Raw genomic sequence first — 20,316 nt, 5'->3', positions numbered from 1 at the left:
TTTCTTCGATTTTAGGTACTGCAGCACAAGCGTAGGGTAGATCAAAGTAGTCAGGTCGTTTTATGTGGTAGTATCTTACGTAGATTTTGAAACCTATTGAAATGTTGTATCATTTTGCAACGTTGGATACTGGGATACGCGCACTTATTACCCAATCATTATGTGCCAATTCTAATAACCAAACAAACCAAAATAAAAACAAATTTGATCGTAATTTTGTTACTTTGAAATGTTTTTGTATTTTTCTTTAATATTTCCTGTTAATGATACGTTCCTTTCGCTGGATTATCTTTTTTTGTTGCGATTTTACTCGTAATATATTTTTTATTTTTACATGCTTCTCTTTTTTGACATTCTTGTTCTGGTACTCATATATAGATAATATATAATTTGTTTAAATATTTATTTTACCGATTTCTCTCACTATCAGTGGCTCTCCGCTTTATGACATCGTTTAATAAATCGTAATTTTCGTTTAATTTAATTAATTGTATACTTATGTGTGTTGTTGCATATTGCGTTAATTTTAATTTACTTAGGTTAGCGAAAATAATTTACTTAAATGTAACAAAAAATTAAATTATGTTTAGATGTATATCGACCAACGGCGATATGTATGTACAAAATGTATTTTTTGCTTTCTTTCAACATCGATTCCTTACTCTACGCCTCTGCTCATCACTTAATTGCTGTATCTTAAATGTAAATATGGGAGGGGATGGGCGCGTTCTAGTAGTAATAGTGGTAGCAACTTAGACGTTTACAACATTTAACTAAATTGTTTCAAGAAACTTTGCAGTCTGTCTTACATCTATTACATATTTCTTTGTATAAGACTTGCTTTACACACTCAATTGGAGTCAGTTGGAGAGGCAACGACCGCCATATCTTGACAATCTTCTCACGACTGTTGAGTTTTTAGTGGTAGCCCTTACAAAAAAAAAAAAAAATATAATTTAAAATTCGTTCTTTTATTAGGGTAGCTCAAGTCTTATACATTTCTTTATAGGGCAAATAGGTAAACGAAAAGCATAATGAGAATGATAAATAGTGATAATTAGCGTTCAACTGTATATTAGAATTACCTAGAAAGTTGAGCGTGAAGCTGAAAAAACACCGATTTTTATTTATGTGGCATCGATGGTTTTCCGGCTTATTCCCATCTCCTTCCCCACGCCTTAGGGTCTTTTTGCCGTGTGCATATAGCTCACATAGTTCTTTACATAGTTACACTGTTTACAAAATTTACATTAACATATATGTGATCTTGCCACGATAACAGAAACAAAAATCCATTTCTCCGACGTACATACACATATTATGTATATTACAGTTTCCAGACAATTTTCTAGTATTTCACAATTTAAATACGACTTTTAGTTCTTCTTCACGAAATTACTTTTAATTTAAGCCTACAATGCCACCTTGCATCCGTGTGTAATTCATTTCAATTGTGACTAACTACGCGCTAAATACGAATATATTTGTATTTATGTATGCTGTATATAAATATTTAATTTAAATTTTAAATTGAATTTACTTAGTCGTTATAGATGTATTTTACTTTAGTTTATTCTAGTGTTATAATTTTTGCCCTAAGCACAATATAAATCGAAAAACAGAAATTGGGTTCTAATTAGCACTAGAGACATGATCGTTATTTTCCCATCGCTTACTTTTACTTCTAAGCTTACTTCTATTTCCGCCCTCTTCTACGCCATCGCTTCGTTTGCACTAAATTTCAACTAAATTATTTCACATTGCTACAAATAGGACTACGTTTACTTGGACGCCGTCTTCTTGCTCGGTGACGTCCCCGTTCTGGTGCTACCCAACGTCCGGTTGTCGGACGCCGTCGAAGCTTGAGGAGCGTTTACAGGTGAACTGCGTCTCACCGTGGGCGAGTTGCTTGAGGAGGCGGCGAATGAATTTGAGATGACAGCCAGGCTATTACTGCTGCCGCTGGAGCAAGACACTGCAGACGTGGAGGAGGGATCTCCGTAGGTCAACTTGCGCATGCTCTCAATGGCTTCCGACCAGTGGATAGCATAGCCTTCGGGATCATCCAGGTAATAGGTTCGATTTGGCTGCAATGAAACCAAAAGAGTAAAATTAGTTGAGCGGAACGCTAATTTTAACCCCATTCACCAGACAAGTTTGAGTTTTTATCTGCCTTGCGTGTGCAGTTTTCAATGCCGCATTTAATTTGTTTTCATAGCCAACACGTGCCCGGGACATAAACTGACGCTCAAATTGCTTTTCAGTGGGCGTGCGACAGGCTACAAACAAGCTGTGATGTCATCGGTTCAACAAACTTATGCTTTCTCGGTTTTCCTAGTTGCGCCTCGTGCATCCTTAACCCACCATAGGTAAGCAAACACTTACCGTATGGACAAAAAATATTTTGAAGTTTTTGTACTCCGCTCGCAGATCTGGGCTCCACGGAATTTCGCCTTTTTTGATCATCTGCACGGGATCGATATAGATGAGTCTCGGTCCCGTGGTCAGCAGGAGCATTCGCTTGCGAGCAAACAGACCCTTGCGCTTGTTGACAAACCCCTTCTTGAGGATCACTTCGCCGTCAGCAAAAACGTGCCACTTGTCAGTCTTTTGTTGCTCGAGACGCTGCAGCTTCTCGGCATCGTTCAGGTCGAAAGAGTCTGAAGAAAAACAAAACATTTATTAGCCCACGTCTTTGTCTGGGGCACCACGTGGTCACTTACTCTTTGCGGTCGATCGCTTGACGGGCATGGCCACGCTGCTGCCAACGCCTAATTCCGCACTAAGCAATCGCGATATCTGCCGTTCGTCAAGGCCAGGCTCCAAGTCCCCGGGCACAGTATAGCTGGACCTGAAGTCCTCATCCTGACTTACGCCCGGTAAGTAGGGGTAGATAGGGGGAGGGGTTTGTTTACGAAGCGTCTGCCAGTCGATGCCGGCGAAGAACGGGTGCGCCCGAATGGTTTCGTAATATCCAAACTCGTCCTGAGCACCCAGGCGGTCTCGCGGATCGACACGGAGCAGCTTACGCACCAGGTCCTCGGCGTCCTTATCAAAGCCTTGCGGGAAGTCCACGGCGCAGTCAAGGATCTCTTTAAAAATGACATAATCGTTGCTGCCACGGAATGGCGGTAAGCCGGCGATCATCTGGTAAACTATACATCCCAGTGCCCACAGGTCCGCCGCCGGAGTTATAGGTCCGTTTTGGAGCACTTCCGGTGAAACGTATTGGGCAGTGCCCACAAAGCTTGCCTTTCGGTGACGGTTGTAACGACTTTGACGATGGCGCGGGGAGTCCATTTCTTCCTGCTGCTGTTCGTCGTCGCCGTCGTCCAACTCCTCTGAGTCGCGATCGTATAAGTCTTCGTCTTCGTTGTCCAGGCGGTCGCTGTCTTCGTCGTCTTCATCGGAGTGGCTGCGCCGTTGCTCCGAACAGTGCTCCGTGGCCAGAGCTCTTTCGTGGGCCGTCATCACCTTGGCGGACCCGAAGTCGGCGATCAGCGTGTGCATGTCCTCGTCGAGCAGAATGTTCTCGGGCTTGAGGTCGCGGTGCACCACATTGCGGCGGTGCATGTGCTCACAGGCCAGCAGAAGCTCGGCGGCGTAGTGGCGCGTGCAGGCCACGTCGAAGCTGCCCACGCGGTTGATGTATGGCAACATGTCTCCCTTTCGTGCGTACGTCATAACAAAGTAAAGGGAACGTTGGTCCTGGAAGGTGCACGATAGGTTTACGAAGCCGGGAACGTTGGTCATCTGGTGCATCACCTCGCGTTCACGCTTGATGTAGTCCTGCTTTCGTTCGCGCAGGATCAGCCGCTTCTCGCATACTTTAACTGCAAGGAGAAGATCGAAAGACGATAAGGTTAGATTGGAGTTAATAATATGGTATCTACAAGTGTAGATCGAATTACTACACATGTAAATGTAGAATTAATGTTCCTGGAATCTAGTATCCACAATATTTTTACTCAGTGCAGGCAACTATCGGTAAGTCAGAGTTGGCAGGCAACCCACATTTTGCTGGCGGAAACCGCTCTTGGCAACAGCAAAGGCTCATAGACATATGCAAGTGATTTATATATGTATGTATAAGCACACAAAGTGTACGCGTGAGAATAATAAAACAGCACACAAACCAGCAAAACAGGCGACCAAATTTTCACAGTCTGATGGACTTCCCCCTAAATTTTTGTGGTCCAATCAGACATTTCTTGGGACACTTTTGTGACCTGTTGAAATAGAGAGGTTTCAATGGGGAGAGACTTCTATTAGGAAGGAAAGATGGAGAAACAAAAAAGAGGCGAGAGGGGAATTTTGATGACAGAACTCAGATCAAATTGTTTAATTAACAGCGAGACAAATGAAAGCGAGCGCCCTTAGAGAAACTTGTTTTTGACTTCCGCCCCTTTTCCGCTTTCCGGTCCCCAGAAAAACACAGCAAGCACAGAACTTACGAACGAGATGAGAACGCAGAGCTAAAATAAATTTAAAACTGGTTATTGAACTGGAATTCGCGAAAAGAGAGAGAGGGGGAGAGAGAGATAGTAAGAGAGGGAGAGTTAGTAAGAGAGAGACGGAGAGTGGGAGATCAGAAGGGGCAAGAGGAACTACACAGTGCGGCTGTATGAAACGGTGTTTCAAACTTGCATCCCACTCCCGCGCGGGGTTAACGGTTATTATGATTGTGAGAGAGTTTTGACCGCTTATCAGTAGTTTCCCTTTTTTTTCTGTTCGCCCTTATTTTGTTTTCCTTTGGCTGACAATCGCAACGGAAAATCACTAATCTGTTGAAAATAATGCTAAAAACAATAAATTTGCCCAACCATATCTGCCAACTTTTCATACTTCTCATTATAAGTCTATTGGCCAAAATAAATTCCAAGATAAATTTGTATTTATTTTTGCAGGTCCCTCTATCAAGATTAAAACAAAACGTCTGCCAACTATTTGCGGCGAAAGAGGGTGAACAGAAAAGAGAAAAATCAACTAGAATTCGAAATGGAAACGAAATCCTGTCTATAAAACATTGGGGCGATAAGTCGTCGGTCGAGTAGCAACAACATAAACACAAAGAGGAAAAACAAAATAAAGCAATTAAAAGATTAACAAAGCACAGCGGTAGCAAAAACAATCAATAATCGAGAAATCAAAAAGAACAGAACGAAAATGTTTTTTTACGCATTTTAAATTTCCCAAGCGATAGAGCAGCACAAATAGGTGCGTAAAAACAGAATTGACCTTCAGAAATTTGTTGCGCAGCAAAATGTAAAAAAATGATTATCATTCCGATCCTATGCAATAAAAACTTTACCTATTTCACATTCCCGTTATTTTTTCCGAATGTTTGCGCATGCTTGGCCTTTTTCTTCACCTTAATTAAAAAAAAGTCACATTATTAATTCACTTGGCGGCTCTACTCTGATATTCTTGGTGCTTTTTTCTCGATTTTGGTTAGGTTTAATGACCTCCTGATAATCTTAGCCTTGAACTTGCTGCCGTTCTCCGTTTCTCTTTCCCGCTGCCGTGCAGCATATGCAACAACAACACAAACATCACCGAAAGTAAACACATAAGTAAAAACTCAACAAACAGCTGCAGAGCAGTAAAAAAAAAACGGTCCAATTCGCCGTCTAAGCATAAATATTTGCCCGAAGCTTGCTCTTGAGGTTTTAGAGTTGCCACCTCGGTTTTCCCGCTAAATCAGAAGTATGTTTTTTAACATTTAACCATCATCCTCCTCTTCGCTCCATGTTTTGGGTTTTTGATCACAGTGCCAAATTTTCTACTGCCTCATTTTCGGCACAACGCGAATACACATATAGCACAAAAATCGTATCATGGGCTGGATAATCAAGTCACAAATAAAATGCAGAAATACAAAAACTGGCGAACGGAGCAAAAAACAATGAAAACACCAAGACTGCAACTTGTTGCTGCACGGAATGCAATCCAACGAGTTTTAGAATGGCAGAACGAGATAGAGCTACACAGATTGACCACACCGACCATAAAGCTAGTGTGAACGCATCGATAAAGCAGTGCTGCGCGTGAGCAGGACACGAATACATATTCTATAAATAAATCAAAATAAAGATTGAGCAACCTTCTTGTGGTTGCAAGTTGTTTTTGCTGCTGGAAGACAACATCTAAAATCCGGCTTTCCAAAGGACGGAACACGAGGAGTTTGACCTTTGAGGATGGGAAATTTGCAGCGCCCGCCAACACTAAGCATATAAAAGTGGAAATGGCCAGGTCACTCTTTATCATTCTGTTTCGCCAACGTAGATATAAATCCTTTTCTTTTTGCCAATTTCTCCCATACCCAGCCACTTCAGCTTTATTCGCAATCAGCTAGCACGGTGACGTAGCATGCGGAGGCTCAACTTCTGTAGTCCTTAAAAAGGAAAAAAGTGGGTGAACTAAGAATATACAAAATTGACACAACAATAGAGACGACAAATAGACAGCGTTAAACAGGATTAAGAGGACACTCGATAGTCGGAGCTTAGAGCCTGCAAATTCGGTTGTCCCTTGCTTTGGTGTTGTATGATTGGACCACTACTCTCCATTCTTAAGGAACTTACCTACAGTTAGCATAATGTTCTTGTCATTCCCTAAGTGCACCTCACATCGAAATTGTAAAACTCCCCTGCCGCGTTTTAATTTAGCAGCTTTCACAATAATCCGGGTGTGGAGTTTTCGAGATGACTTTTTATGTGTGTTCGTGCATATTTTTGTATTGTTATTATTGTTGTGTGTTGCTTCTCTCGCTCCAGCCTGACAAAAGTGAATTGCCCCTTTAGAGTTGCGGCATTACTTTATATTCATACATACATATAAATATGCATACATGCATATACTTATTGTTGTAAGGATTTGTCGATATACCGACGAGAGACAACGAGAAGCGTGTGTGTGGGTGTGCAATAAAAAAAAGGAAGTGCGGAGGAGATGTATGCCTTCCTTGCGCTATTTAATTTTGGCCCTAAAGCGTCGGGAGGACCAACGGCCCACCAAATGTCCTTGGCACGTGCAGGATACACCTATAACCACACAGACCCCTTTACCTTCTACCGACGACGGCAGATGTCGCAACCATATAAAAAATAAAGAAAAGGCAAGGTGTAAAACATAATATTATTAATAAGCCTGATAGTAAGCTGGAAAGAATTCCGCCGACAGCAGTTGAGTCATGGGTTGAATGACCCAGTTCTCCGATCCAATATCTCAATACGGAGCCAAAACAGAACCCCCTAGGCAGCCAAGCAAGCAACTATTTCAGTTGAATACCCCCGTCCTCAGCCAGCTGCGGCTGCGCAGCACCAGCTGCTGTCCAAAAATAAAAGTGTAATTAAAAATAACATCGTGGAGCGAGCACAAAGGTGACTGCTAAGAAAGTACCAGACAGCAACCCAAAATAAAGAATATGGAGTCTTGGAGATGGAAAACTTAATGGTAAATCCGAACGTTGCCCGATATGGCAGGCAAACGGGTTCGGGGAAAGGATTGCGCGTGCGAGTTTAATGGTCAAAAACAGAGGCGGAGAAAGTAGAGTGAGTACTTTGAAAATGTTTATAAGTATATGTATATCCGACTAGCAGACCAGTATTTTGCAAGTTCTCAGCTTTCCCGACTAAAACTGGCTTATATAACTGTACATGGCTGCATGGTAAGTGCAATGAAAAATAACTTTTATAATGCTTGGCATTTAAGCGCAACTCAGGAAACCAACAGCTGGTGCTGACTCTCTCTCTCCGCCTCTCCTTTCCCTTGCTCGAATCAGGATTATCTGCACAAGCACGCATTGTTAAAACAATCTTCCATCGCAAAAATATAAAAATTCGAAATTCAGGTAAGCGAGCGGAAAATAAAGAAACCCCGAAGAATGTGGAATATGTTGTTGCCAAAGATGGTGAAATACATACATACACACATAGCTGCGCAGGAAATGTGAAAAGCCTAAACCGAATTTCGTATGGCGTCAAATAGACGCCGTTGTCGTCATTGAACAGGGAAAACAACAACAATGACGCCGGTAAAGTGCGTAGGCAAGAAAGAGATGGACGCATGAAAACGAAAACTGCTGCGTTCATGGTGAATCTGCGTGCGTGTTCATTTATGTATGTTCGTGTGAGTTCTCGTGCGTGGGAGGCGTCTGCACTAGTGTGTGCTGTGATGTGAACGTGGTTGGGGGAAAATTGTTGCTGACTTGAAACCCATTAGGTTGGAGGAGAGAGAGAGCAAGAAAGAGATCCTCACTTCAACAAAAGAAATTCCAGTTATTTAGTTTCATCAAATTCCCCCAAAGTCTCCGCCCCTCTCTGCAAATGCGTTCTGATGACCACGTGCCGTTGTGCTCCTTCTCAGCTCCCATTGCTCGCATGCTTGTTTGTGTGCGTCATTGTGTTTGCATTTGCATTTATGCAACACGTGCCTCCCTCCTCTTGTGACTGTATTGATTTGCTGCTGGCGAGGCAAAAATATTCTGCCACTCACGGCGTACACGCCCACTGAAAAGCACAGGAACAACTGAAAATCTTTAAGCAAATTGGCTTAGCACAAATAAACACAAGGTGGAAAAATATGTCAGCATAAATACACACTAGTGGTGTGTGGCAATGTATAGCCTCTTAAAACAATGGCTCTAGAAATCTAGAATAACACATAAAAGCTGCTTTCCAGCTCGTTTTCAGCCTGGTTTATTTACCGTTAATTTAAATTGCATTATAAAATGGGAAACGGCTAAACAGATGATGGTGCGCGCGTGTCCGACGCCAGATAGTCGCCAAAGTCAGCTTTTGCTTTAATCGATAAACAAGCAAAACAAAAGCAAGAAGCTACAGAACGACATTCGGCTTATCACTCTGATAACAGCCCGGGTCGTTTCCGAGCAAGTTTGATAGACGGACTGGTGAAATTACCAATAACAAAAGGGTCACGTGCGCGTCCGCCAAATGTATTCCTAATTTTGTGCCCGGCAGGTAGGAAATGCTGTTTGAAAGCAGGAAGCGTAAGAAATCATATGCCCATTTTAACCAGTTTGAATATGACATAATCGTTCAAACAGTCCCAAGGGAAGACGCACCATCTCGGTCGAAGACGCAGCGCCCCGTGCGTGTATTAAAAAATTATTAAAAATAAGCGATGTAGGCAAATGTTGGCAAGCCAAGCAGGTGACAGACTAAGCGGAGTGGCAACAAAAGCGCCGCGTCTACATTGCGACCGCATTCTCGCGCTGGCGCCAAGCAGAGGCCATACAAATGCCGTTCAAATGCCGTGGGCGGCCGTCGGTCGAGTGGCACACTGCTCGAAATGATGTGCCGACTTACTAACTAGTAATCGGACCCACTGAAAACTAAAAAGTACTTACTTGCATACTCGCGGCGAGAGTGTATGTCCACGGCCAGATAAACTACGCTATAGCTGCCCTCGCCTATGTAACGACCGAAAATGAAATCATTCGGAGACCTCCTGGGCGCAGGATTCTGTAGCTGTTGCTGCTGCTGCGGTTGCTCCTGCTGCTGCGGTTGTTGTTGCTGCTGCTGCTGCTGCGGCTGTTGTTGCTGTTGCTGCGTCTGGTAGCCCTGCTGATGCTGCTGCCGCAACATTTCCAATATCTCCGTCTGCTGTCTTATGTCATTCTGGTACTGCTGCAGACTGCAGTTGTGCAACATTCTGCAATGCGGTGTCGTGGCCACCGACGAACTGTTGCTAGCAACCGCTGCCGCCAAAGGCGACGTATGGCCTGCCAGAGAAAAGCAGAGATTGTATTAGCGTCGCAGCAAAAACATGTTGCCAACGGGCAATGGGTAGTGTTTTAAGAACAACTTGAAACACACTCTATTTTCGTTACTCTGTCACTGTGACCGAAACGGTAATATCTTGAGTAACTCAGAATTAAGCTTACCGTTTGTCAGATACTTGCTGCTGCCGTAGCGACTGTTGTTGTTGTTTTCAGTGGCCGATACCGCTCCGCAGCCGCATACGTTTTGCTGGTGGTGCAGCCGCGACGCCGCTTCGACGACCACGGCCAAGTCTTTTAGGTTGATATCTCTGAAATTCGACTCGCCCAAGGACACTGTTGCTGATGCTTTTTCCTTGGCCATAGCCGGCATTGTTGCCGCTGTCGCCGAAGTTGCTGTGGTGGTAGCAATGTTGAAGTGCTGCTGATGCTCGGTGCCGTTACTGCTGCAGTTACTGCCGCAATCCGATGCTACCGAGATTACGGCTGCCGCTGCGATTCCGCTGGCGCCGCTGCCTGGCAATGGGAGCTGCTGCTGTGTACCGTTAATCTGGAAAAATATATGCAAAGTATTTGCGATTAAAACAATGTTTAACTTAAAATAGTATACAATTGGCTTCATTTTCTTGTTTCGATTAAATGTTTGGATATTTTGCTCAGTTTACTGATTGAATTATAAATGGTCGTAAATCCCACTGAAACTCACTAACTTTTCATGTTTTTCCAGAATTAAACGAGAAATTGGACATGCTGTAAATTAATTTTCTGCTGAACAGCCGCAAAGCCTTGAGTCGATGCTCCAAAGCGGAACTCAAGAACAGGTCCACAAAAGGCAGAACGACAACAGTCGGCCCAATGGTCCGCCATTGACGTCAATTTCATTGCCGTGTTGTTTTTGGTCTGCGTTTTACTTTGTGTGACTTTGATTTTGGCGGGTTCAAGGACTTGGAGCATAAAAATATAATAAGTTCATTGCCACCTGTTTACATTTCTATTAGAAGTTTATGCTGCTGGACTTTGGCTTTGTTTTCGTTCGCTTCTCGTTTATTGGTTCGTTTGTGTTTCTTTGTTCGCCAGTTCACCATAAGCGAAAACAATCTGTGGCGTGATTTCTTAAGGAATTAAAAGCACGAGGGAAGCCTTTAGCTTCTAAATCAGCACCCACAGACTAAAGTGATGACCACATAAATAAATCACGTGTGCGCAACTATAGCGTACAGTTTTTACCACATCATTCTTCAAAAGCCCAACTCAGATAAGAAAGAAGTTTCAGCCCAGATTATGTATTATGCAACCACACCATAAACTCAGGCACACAAACTCGGAATGTGAATAAAAATCAAAAAACCATAAAAACAAGGTGAGCAAATGCGTCAATGAAAGTTTCAGCTGGTGGCTAATTTTAGAGCAACAACGAGCCAAAGATTAAGATACGAATGGAACTAGGCTTTGGTATTGGGGATTTGGGCCCTGACATGGGAACCCAGACGAACAAAACACAAAAAAAAAAAGAAGCTTCATTTCGAACCAATCCTATCGATTTTAAAAATGATCTTTTCGTCTGGGAAGGCCCCAAGGGGCCCCGTCTCTAAAACAGGTGTATTATCTACGGCCAACAAGAAGCCCTCAATAGTAATCGTTGTCATGAGTGGTCCGATGTGCGTCACTCGGATTGGAATGCGGTTGGTTTACTTTTCATACACGCAGCTCTCGCAACAATATTGGAAATCAGAAAAAGCTGTCTCTTTTCTTTCTATGTTAAAACATGACCTCAACAGCGCGCTGTGATACACCCACTAGTCAATCCAAACAAAATAAACATAAAATTTTCAGATATTTGAACTGTGCCGCTTGAACTTATTAAATGCAAAAAAAGAAACATTTGAAAAAAAGTTGCCAACCCACTTTTTTGAGATTTTTGGCGTCTGCGACGCTAACTAGTCAACCAATTGGTGAATGGCACTGACAGCGATAAGAAAACAGGAAATACCCAAAATTCCGAATTGTATTGTTGTCCATTACATGGCTTTAACCAGATTTCCACCTCACCCAAAACCCGAAAAACTTATTTGCATCGAAACGAGCATTGAAATGGCGATATGAAAGAGAAAGATGAAAGATGAAAAAATCCATAAAGATGCTGTGGAAAAATTTCGAGGAATCGAGAAAGTCTACCCAGAGTGGGCGTGTATTGGGGGGCAAGATATGCAGAAAAAAAAAAAGAAAACTGAAGATCCGCTATATCACGTGGGGGATGCGAATTGGGATGGGGATGTCGGGGATATATGTAACCGATCTATAAACATAGAGCAGAGCAGCTCGACGTCTCGTTGTTGGCGTCGTCTGCGGCGTCTAGACAAAAATGACATTTAAATTAATCTATTTTATTGCCAGGCCAACGACGTTGGACGTTTTTCAGCCACCCAACCGATCCCCCTTCTGCACGCCCCTTTCTTGACACGTCCATGTTCAATTTATATTTATAAATAAGATTTTCGTCTACAGAATGCAGCCAATTGAAAGCAAAAAATGCAGCACAAAGAGGACGTTTGATTAGAAATAGCCAGAAAACGGTGGGAGGCGATGTCTATCTCAAGGTATGTGACCAAAGTTTATTACGAAAGAAACACCAAAACCGTACACGCTAAAATGTTTTTTGTTTTGACACATTGAAATTATAAAAATCATTTGCCTAGGCCACACAAAAAAGAAAAAAAAGGTTAAACTATCATTAGCGTTTTTTCTAGCTTGCCTACTAAATGGCAAACGAGCCTCTAAGACTAATTCAAGAACTATTGTATATAACAAAAATATTTTGTTGAAATGTGTATGTGCGTATACTTATTTGATTGCTATAATATCTTTATCGGTGCTTTCCAACAACTTTTGGTCGAAAAGTTTCTAATACTACTAGACAGCAGTGCGCAAATTTTGGATGCGACAATACCGAGTTCCCTGGCATCACCAAGCATACAACTCACAGTTATACAAAATTCGCGAAATTTGTTTAGTCTTTTTTATCATTTATTTGTTTTTTACCCGACTCTTTTGTCTTTGTATTTTTAGCCAACGCCTTGCCGTGAATTTTTATTGGACAGACCACACAGATCGGACGATTATCGTTTTTAGAATGAAAGTTCTTCATATTTGATGACACAGTACCTGAATTAGGTTCATTTCAAAATTCTGGTCTAAAATTTAACGAGTAATTTTGAACTTGTGTTAATCTCGACTTTTTGCGATTACTTTGATGGAAAAAGCAAGGCCTGTTTTCATCTACATTGGATTTTCGCAGTATTTTTGTTTGTCCTCCAGCTTAGTTTAAAAAATTGCAGTACCATATAGTAAAAATGTGCTTATGAATGAAATCGCACGAAGAGAGAGTGGGAGTGCGCTAATCAAGAATGCAAATGAAACGACTCTCGCACGCACACACTTACGTTTAGGTGCTGGGGCAGACGGGCGCTCTCTGTTTGTGTATGTTGTAATTTCGATTTGGGGTACAAATTCCAATGGGCACACGAATGAAGAAGAAGAGGCAGCCACCGCGTACACGCACACACTGTACAGAGCGCGCGTATTTTTTCGTCTCTGCGCGTGCCTTTGTATATGTATATGTGCGGTTTTAATTTTATTTAATTGTTAGCTTTGATTCTTAACATTCCTATTGTGCTTCCCTTGATATGCACAATTATTAATACGCCGCAGTATGTTTCTTGAAACAAATCACAAAAGTTCGCCAGAAACAACAATAATCAAGACAATAATTCCGACGCAGTAGGAAAATTAATAGGAAACGAGACGCTGTATGTGTCCGTTATTTTTTTATGCCCTCTTATTTTTCTAGGAACTGGCTCACACTTATACGTTGTACTACATTAATTTGACTAATGAAAACAATCGGTTAAATACTTTGAACACAACACGGAGAATACACTTATTTTTATTCCGATTTATATTTTATGTAATTTGTTTGGCCTTTTGTGGAGTATTATTTAATCGCACCACCACAGCACAATATCACACGAACTTGGGGCGTCGTGTATTTGCCTGTGTATGTATATCAATGCCAGCGCGCTGTGAGTGTGTGTGTGCGTAGTCGAACGCCGCGTGCACGAAGCGACTGGTTTGAAATCCAATAAGAAACTATGGTCGGACGAGACTTTGACTTCCAAGCATTTGGCTCGAGCAGCGAAACCGATGGGAGACGAGCGCCAGCCGAGAGAACGCTCTTCGGCGTTGCCGCCCCCGCCAAGCTAACCCTCGGCGCTCTCTCAGTTAAATGGGGCCAAAGCAGCGCAGTCGTGTCGCCGCTGGCGTCACAATTTTTTTTTTACAAGGCGAACAAGTTGCGCGTCACTTTTGAGAGCGTAATTGTTGCACTGTAATTGTTTGCCAGTGACTTTTTATAAATAAACACGACGAGGCAAGGCGAAAACAAGTTTCAATCGAAATCCACACAACTACATAGGTCCAAAGAGAGCTCACGCTCTTTTTGTAAGAGAGAGAGAGAGAGCGAGAGAGGAGACGGCCGCATTCCTAACTGTAAACAAGCTAGAAGCGGAGACACTATAATAGTGGGAAAGAGACAAGGCGACAGGCTAAGAATGCGGCGCTGATGGAAAAACTCGTTTTTCCCGCTGGAAAAGGAAAATGTGGACAAAAAAGAATTTGAGGAATTTTCGGGCGAGAGAGAAAGAGAAGTGGTGTAAAAATAAACAAGAATCCGAACCCGATTACGAATACATACACAGGGCAACGAAGGAAGAGAATTGGAATAGCTGAAAAACAGAGCGGACAAAACAAAATGCTTGAAAAGCGAAGGGGCAACTCAAAGCGGAAAAGCTGATACGTAGTAAGACAAAGCAATGACGGCAACTTAAAATGTAAATAAATATATAAACGATGTATGTAAGCGGATGAGTGTGTGCAACAACAACATAATGACAACAAACCGAGCAACAAACATGCAAGTGAAAGGCGTTTGCGTTGTTTTCCCTCCACTACTCAAGTTATTTGCAAAATAAAAATGGCTAAAAGAAGACAAAGTCGGATGAGGAGAGAAAGAGAGGGGCACAATTTTACATTTGGCTGCTTGCAAGAGAAAATAAAATAAATAATTCATTTATTGGCTGCTGCTAATAGATAGAAATTAAAAGTGAAAAACCACAATAAAATGTTGTTTAGAAACCAGCTGGAAGCATTGTGTTTTTTGCTGTGAATGTTTATTGTTTTTAAAGTAGTAAGCAACTCGCGAGGCAATGAACTGCAGTTGTTAAATAAATTTAGTCAACTCCTGCGGCTTCATGAAACTTTTTTTACGCATTTTATTTTCGTTGTCAGGGTGCCTACAAAATAATTATACACATCCACTGGCTATTTATATCAAGTAATATAAGTATCTGAAAATGTATTCATAATGAACTCCATCTAGATAGCTTTTAAAGTGATTGTTATACAGACAGGCATTGAATTACCTTATTTTATTGCCCACTTAGTGGGGAGTTTATGGCTTTGATCTTTAAATGTTATACCAGCATGTGTTTTCAATTGAAATTTTTTAGATGAAATTATTTTGCAAGCAAAAATTTGTACAACCAATTCATTTTTTTCCAAAAAATTTTATGTAATGTAACGATAAAGTTGATAGGAGGTATATTTTCGAAAGCATTACTTGTAGTTTGTAAAAATGTAAAACAATTATTTAAAACGTATTGCACTCATTATCCCAAATCTATTCTTTAAACTTAAATTTGTAACACCTTAACAAGTTTAAATAGGCTTGCCTCATAAGATATATTGATTTAATCAAAATTTAAGTAAATATTTTTAACTCATGCATCAAACACCACACCTTTTTAAAACTCTATTTACCTTGATAGACTTTATTTTGCGCACAACGTAGTTGTTAATTTTGTTGGACCAGCTTTTACATTTCATGATATTTTTCGCGTTCTCCACCGTTCTCGGGAAGGATGAAGAGGCAAAGACAACGGTAAACGGAATGCTTTCGTCACTTGAAGTTGCTACACTCACTCATTTCAGTTTCATTTCTTTTCACTGGTTTTTGTAATAATTTGTTTTATTGGCTTCGCTTTGCGATATTTATTCACTTGAGTTTTCACCGCCCGGCGACAGTTGTAAAACCTTTGTGATTGCAAATTGTAATTACGTATACACGAAAACTCGGGTCTTACTCGCTTTTCTGTTTGGCGCGATAAAAGGAAAATGGGCCGTTGTGGTTTTTCCAACAGGGCGTCAAGTTTGTATCCGTGATCACGACCGAACCCGTCAAATTTCCGATTCGAAATGAAACGAAAAGGCGAAACAAAAGGCAAAGAGAGCGCGCTTAGATGGGGAACGGCGGCAATGGGCCACAGTCACCGTGAGCGCGGAGAACTGGAAGAGAGAGAGAGTTATGGTGTGAAGAAGAGTGCGAAGTGTAAGAATTTTCATTTGAGTTTTAATCGACACACACTTGAATAATGGGAAAATTATGTGATTTTATTATGTTGGCTTTAAGTTTATATTTTTTATTCTTTATTAAATAATACGTTTTTAATGGGTTTCGTTTGTATTTCTTTGATTTTGGGTATATGTATATTGCATCTGTTGAAAACCGCTATTGTCACCACAATGTTTTATAGCTATTAAATTTGGGCATTTCTGGAACTTTCTTGAATTATTTGCAGGTCTTTTAATAAAAACGCAGCTATGCATATCGTATTCATTTTAGCGATTTGCAAGTCACGGTTCCGTTATTGCCGCGAGTGGGCAAGCAATTTGCGTTTTCTTTTACATTTCGAATGCGCCGCCCATTAATTATTTATTTATTAATGAGTACGTGACGCACTTGTTTTCATCCACGTATTGGTTGTTGCTGCAACGAATCTTGCTTCCATTTACATACATACATAATTCCATCGATATCTTTCAATAGGAAAAAACATCAGCCAAATGCTTCAGTGCCACGCCCCCATCTATAAAATAAAATTGTGGACTTCGTCGCCTGTCTTGAACTTCCAATGCAATTATGTATGTATGTGTACAAATGTGCATTTTCTGGAATTCAAACTATTCCCGCTCTCTTCGCGACAGATCGTTCGTTGATCCGAGCTCTGGGTTCCACATTAGCATAAATGTAAAGCCTTCCACACAAACGCGTTCCACAATTCATTCATATCGCCTGTTCCACAACTTTCCGGCGTTCCGTCACGTTCGCGCGCCTTTTCCACTCAGCGTGAAAAAATTCACTTGCTGCTCCCGCTCCCGCTCTTATTCGCGTTTTTACGTTTTACTACGAAGCGAAAACAAAACAAAATTAAGGGGAAGCGGAAACTGCAGCGGCTTTGGCTTTGCTGACGTGGATGCCGACGCTTTCGTCATCAAGTTTTTCTCTCACTTGATTTTTTGATCTCTTTAAGAAATATTGTAAATATTAGTTCTATTCCTGTTATTTTCAAGTTATATTTTTGGTTGAGTTTCCATTTATGAACTATGGCTTATTTAAATTTCCTAGGTGAATTTGTTTAAAGTCTTATTTGTGTATTGCTGCGTGGTAAAGCAAAGTTTAAAACACATTTACACAACACAAAGACATTAAAAACATTTAATATTCAATAACTTTATCAATTAGTTTTTGTGTTCTTGTGATAAGCACTCTCTCAAACTGAATGGCGCTTAGGCTTAAATAGATCGATGAAAATTACAATATACTTTATCGGATGAACTTTGACTGCATAGTTTAGAAGTATACTTTCGGCCGCGAATTTTCTTCTTACCTATTATATTTTATATAATAATCAAATTCTATTTAACTTAACCCTTAGCGAGTTTGGTGGCTCAGTTAATATCGTTTTGATTTGGCCTCTGCTTTTAGCATTTTGTGGCTAATTTATTTCTGGCTTTCTGCTAAAAAATATTTAAAATTAGCATTTTTAATGAGCAGCAAGCGAGGATCGGCGAGACACACTGTCGCCTGAAAAATATTTTCAAAATCTCATTTGCATATATTTTCAGACAAACTCTTAGTATAAAAAGCTAATTTCACGAAATACCAGCTGAAATCGTTTCATTTTTTGTTATGGATTTACATTTTCATTAGCGACAAAACCCGATTTACTGAGATCTTAGCTTCAGGTTTTAGTCATCAGATTCGGTGGGCTGTGCACCAGTTTCTCGGTCTGGCCTCGTTTAATTGCTGGACTTCCCCTCGCTTGGAAGCTAAGCTTGGCAGCCGAACCGGTTCGGAACCCTCGGAGCTCTCATTTAGTTGCCACTAGGCTTGCCCACTATTACACCCGTCGGTATCCCAGAGTTACACATCAATGGACCCGCCGATCCGTCCTCAATTTGTTTAATTTATTAGCAAATAGTGGTGTGGGCTACGGTTTTGTGATAGCGTGTTAGGGCAGGGCAATATGTCGTTTTAATCATCAAAATTGGCTGGGGAAATTTTTCTTTCTTGCCTTATGGAATACATTTTGTAAATGCTTGGGCCCAGCCAAGACCATTTTCTTCACTTGGCTTATCATTTCCACACCAAGCCACCATTTAACATCTGAAAATTTATGAAATTAAAAAGGGGAAATGAAGATCCAAAATGTCTTTACTTTGAATGTTCAGGGGGAATCTTTTGATTTCTGTTGTAATGTATTAACTATTGCTATCTGTCAGAATGATAAGTGCCTAAGCGCACACCTAAGCACACTTTTTGAGATAAACGGCACGATTAATTAATAAAGTTCTGTTAGTTTCCCCTTTGAATTTTGATCAAATTCGATTATAAGTGAATGCGCATGTCGAACAGAAACAATTAAATTAAAAGCCATAATTTAATTAACACCCGTCCCCGACACAACAAACAAAGCAAAAATGAATAGGAGTGACGGAAAACAAATCAATGAGAGTTTCACAAATACTACACACTTTCCCCATGTTTCACCCGGTGTACATTGCGCAAACGCCGCGTGTGGCGCCAGGAGGCGTGAAAATAAAATTGGTGCCAATCGAATTCGCAATGGTCAATTAAAAATGAGCAGGAGCAATGAGACCTCCAACTTTATTTAAACAGTTTATTTAAAACTCTAAACGGTCGTTTTCTATATATTATTTTGCTTTCGTGGAAGAGAAGGGAAGGGCGCAGGGGGTCAGGAGGACAAACAGGTGACTGCAGCTAAAACAATAAATAATTTTCGGATGGCGCCTCGGTGGCGATTCTCGACTTTTCCGTTCCCACGTTCTCGATTCACGTGCAACACGACAAGTGCGCCTTACAGTAGTTCAGGCACTCTTCTTTCAACCCGGCTCGAGTGGCGGCTATTTTATGGGGCGTGTGTCAGGGCCACTAGATGCCAGGTGAAAATGGCCAATTCTCCGAGAACGATCCAATGCACCTGGCTTTCGTCACAAAAGCTTCGCACAATAATGCCATTTGCATATGCATTAGTTTGGCGTTGACAGTTTATTGGGAATACTTATCGCTGTAGCTTAGTTTAGCATTATTATTTTTAAGTACTCTCCCCATTTCAAAATGTCACTTGCACTAGGCAAGTTATTAAGGAATAGTAAGGAATATTTTGTTTTTAAATTTTTTGCACCTTTTAAGGGCATTGCCAGTTCGTAGTTTTCCCTTCGTAATTTTCTGTGTTTTTGTTCCGGCGGCCAAAGCGCAATTGATGATTACATGAATATGTTTTCCATTTGCGTCGCAGCAAAGAGAAAAAGGAGTGCAGTGGGTGGGCCTCTAGGTACATAAGGGGCAGACTTTTGTATTCCGTTTTCTTATTTATTTGTGCGTGCTATGAAAAAAGGCGAGCAGAATATCTGTTGCTAATATAATTTTGTATTATGTTATTATTACGAATTTTTTGAATTTAAGCGACAGCAAAATTGTTGATTTTAATATTTTCAGAGGCCTTTATAACTTTTTGTGCGCGAACATTTTGCGACCCCTGTGCTTCTTCGGTGCACGGTATTGCATTGTGCAGCGCTATCGTTCAAGTTCAGCGCTAGCAAGAGCAATAGCAGAAGCGCAAAACAGCGGCGCCAATGCAGACTACATGCGACCTTTCTTTGTGGGTGCAAGTGGGCGTTGTCATGTGCTTTGTTGTTCTGGCTCTCACCTCTGTCCTTTCCGCCCAAGAATAATAGATACCCACTTACCTTTCGCATAGCCAGTGTCGCCTGTAGCAAGTGCGACCCGTACTAACCAGGTGACAACGTATCACGGCTTGAAAATTGACATACACAGAACTTTGCTTTTATATTGGGTTTTGGTTTTTGATTCGTATATGGATTTGGTTTCGGTTTAGCTTTCAAGCTTTTGCGGCTGTTTCATGTTCAAGTGTAGCGGCTGACCGAAGACGACTGAGTTGCACTTGCCCTGCGGTCACCGCTTAAATAATGCAGCTAAATAGCTGAACCCAAAACCGAAACAAATCCGGAAGAAAGCTGGAAACGGGGAAGAGAATATGGAACTAAATGAAGACGTTTGAACTGGGGACCGGGACTTGGGAAAGCCACACACATACGTGGGCGGCTGACGAATGGATTCTGTTCCCGGCGGTCGAGAA

At 41.3% G+C, this 20,316-nt stretch overlaps 1 protein-coding gene across 3 annotated transcripts; it reads right to left on the bottom strand.

Annotated features, from left to right (window-relative positions):
• Nucleotides 1-211: 211 nt before the first annotated feature.
• On the bottom strand, nucleotides 212-16,057 carry LOC6610130 (3-phosphoinositide-dependent protein kinase 1). Of its 3 annotated transcripts, none has more exons than XM_032719341.1 (6): nucleotides 15,617-16,057; nucleotides 9,908-10,292; nucleotides 9,371-9,745; nucleotides 2,724-3,833; nucleotides 2,386-2,660; nucleotides 212-2,087 (listed from the first exon to the last, which is right to left on the bottom strand). In XM_032719341.1, the coding sequence occupies exons 1-6, from the start codon at nucleotides 15,680-15,682 to the stop codon at nucleotides 1,782-1,784; spliced, it is 2,517 nt and encodes an 838-aa protein (XP_032575232.1). In that variant the 5' UTR covers nucleotides 15,683-16,057; the 3' UTR covers nucleotides 212-1,781. The 3 variants fall into 3 exon arrangements, with proteins under 3 accessions (XP_032575232.1, XP_032575234.1, XP_032575233.1); XM_032719343.1 differs by lacking the exon at nucleotides 15,617-16,057 and adding an exon at nucleotides 13,183-13,366; XM_032719342.1 differs by lacking the exon at nucleotides 15,617-16,057 and adding an exon at nucleotides 12,905-12,934.
• Nucleotides 16,058-20,316: the final 4,259 nt, after the last annotated feature.

Source organism: Drosophila sechellia, chromosome 3L (genome assembly GCF_004382195.2).
Source record: "Drosophila sechellia strain sech25 chromosome 3L, ASM438219v1, whole genome shotgun sequence".
Lineage (NCBI taxonomy): Eukaryota > Metazoa > Arthropoda > Insecta > Diptera > Drosophilidae > Drosophila > Drosophila sechellia.
The sequence above is the reverse complement of the archived record's forward strand: the minus strand, read 5'-3'. Positions and strand labels throughout refer to the sequence as shown.

Excerpts from the sequence above, each read along its gene's own strand:
- LOC6610130 (XM_032719341.1), bottom strand. The coding sequence starts at position 15,682 with ATGAAATGTAAAAGCTGGTCCAACAAAATTAACAACTACGTTGTGCGC. Across the intron at positions 3,834-9,370 it reads CTCTCGCCGCGAGTATGCAA|TTAAAGTATGCGAGAAGCGG; the intron begins GTAAGTACTTTT and ends TTCTCCTTGCAG. Across the intron at positions 2,088-2,385 it reads AAATATTTTTTGTCCATACG|CCAAATCGAACCTATTACCT; the intron begins GTAAGTGTTTGC and ends GTTTCATTGCAG.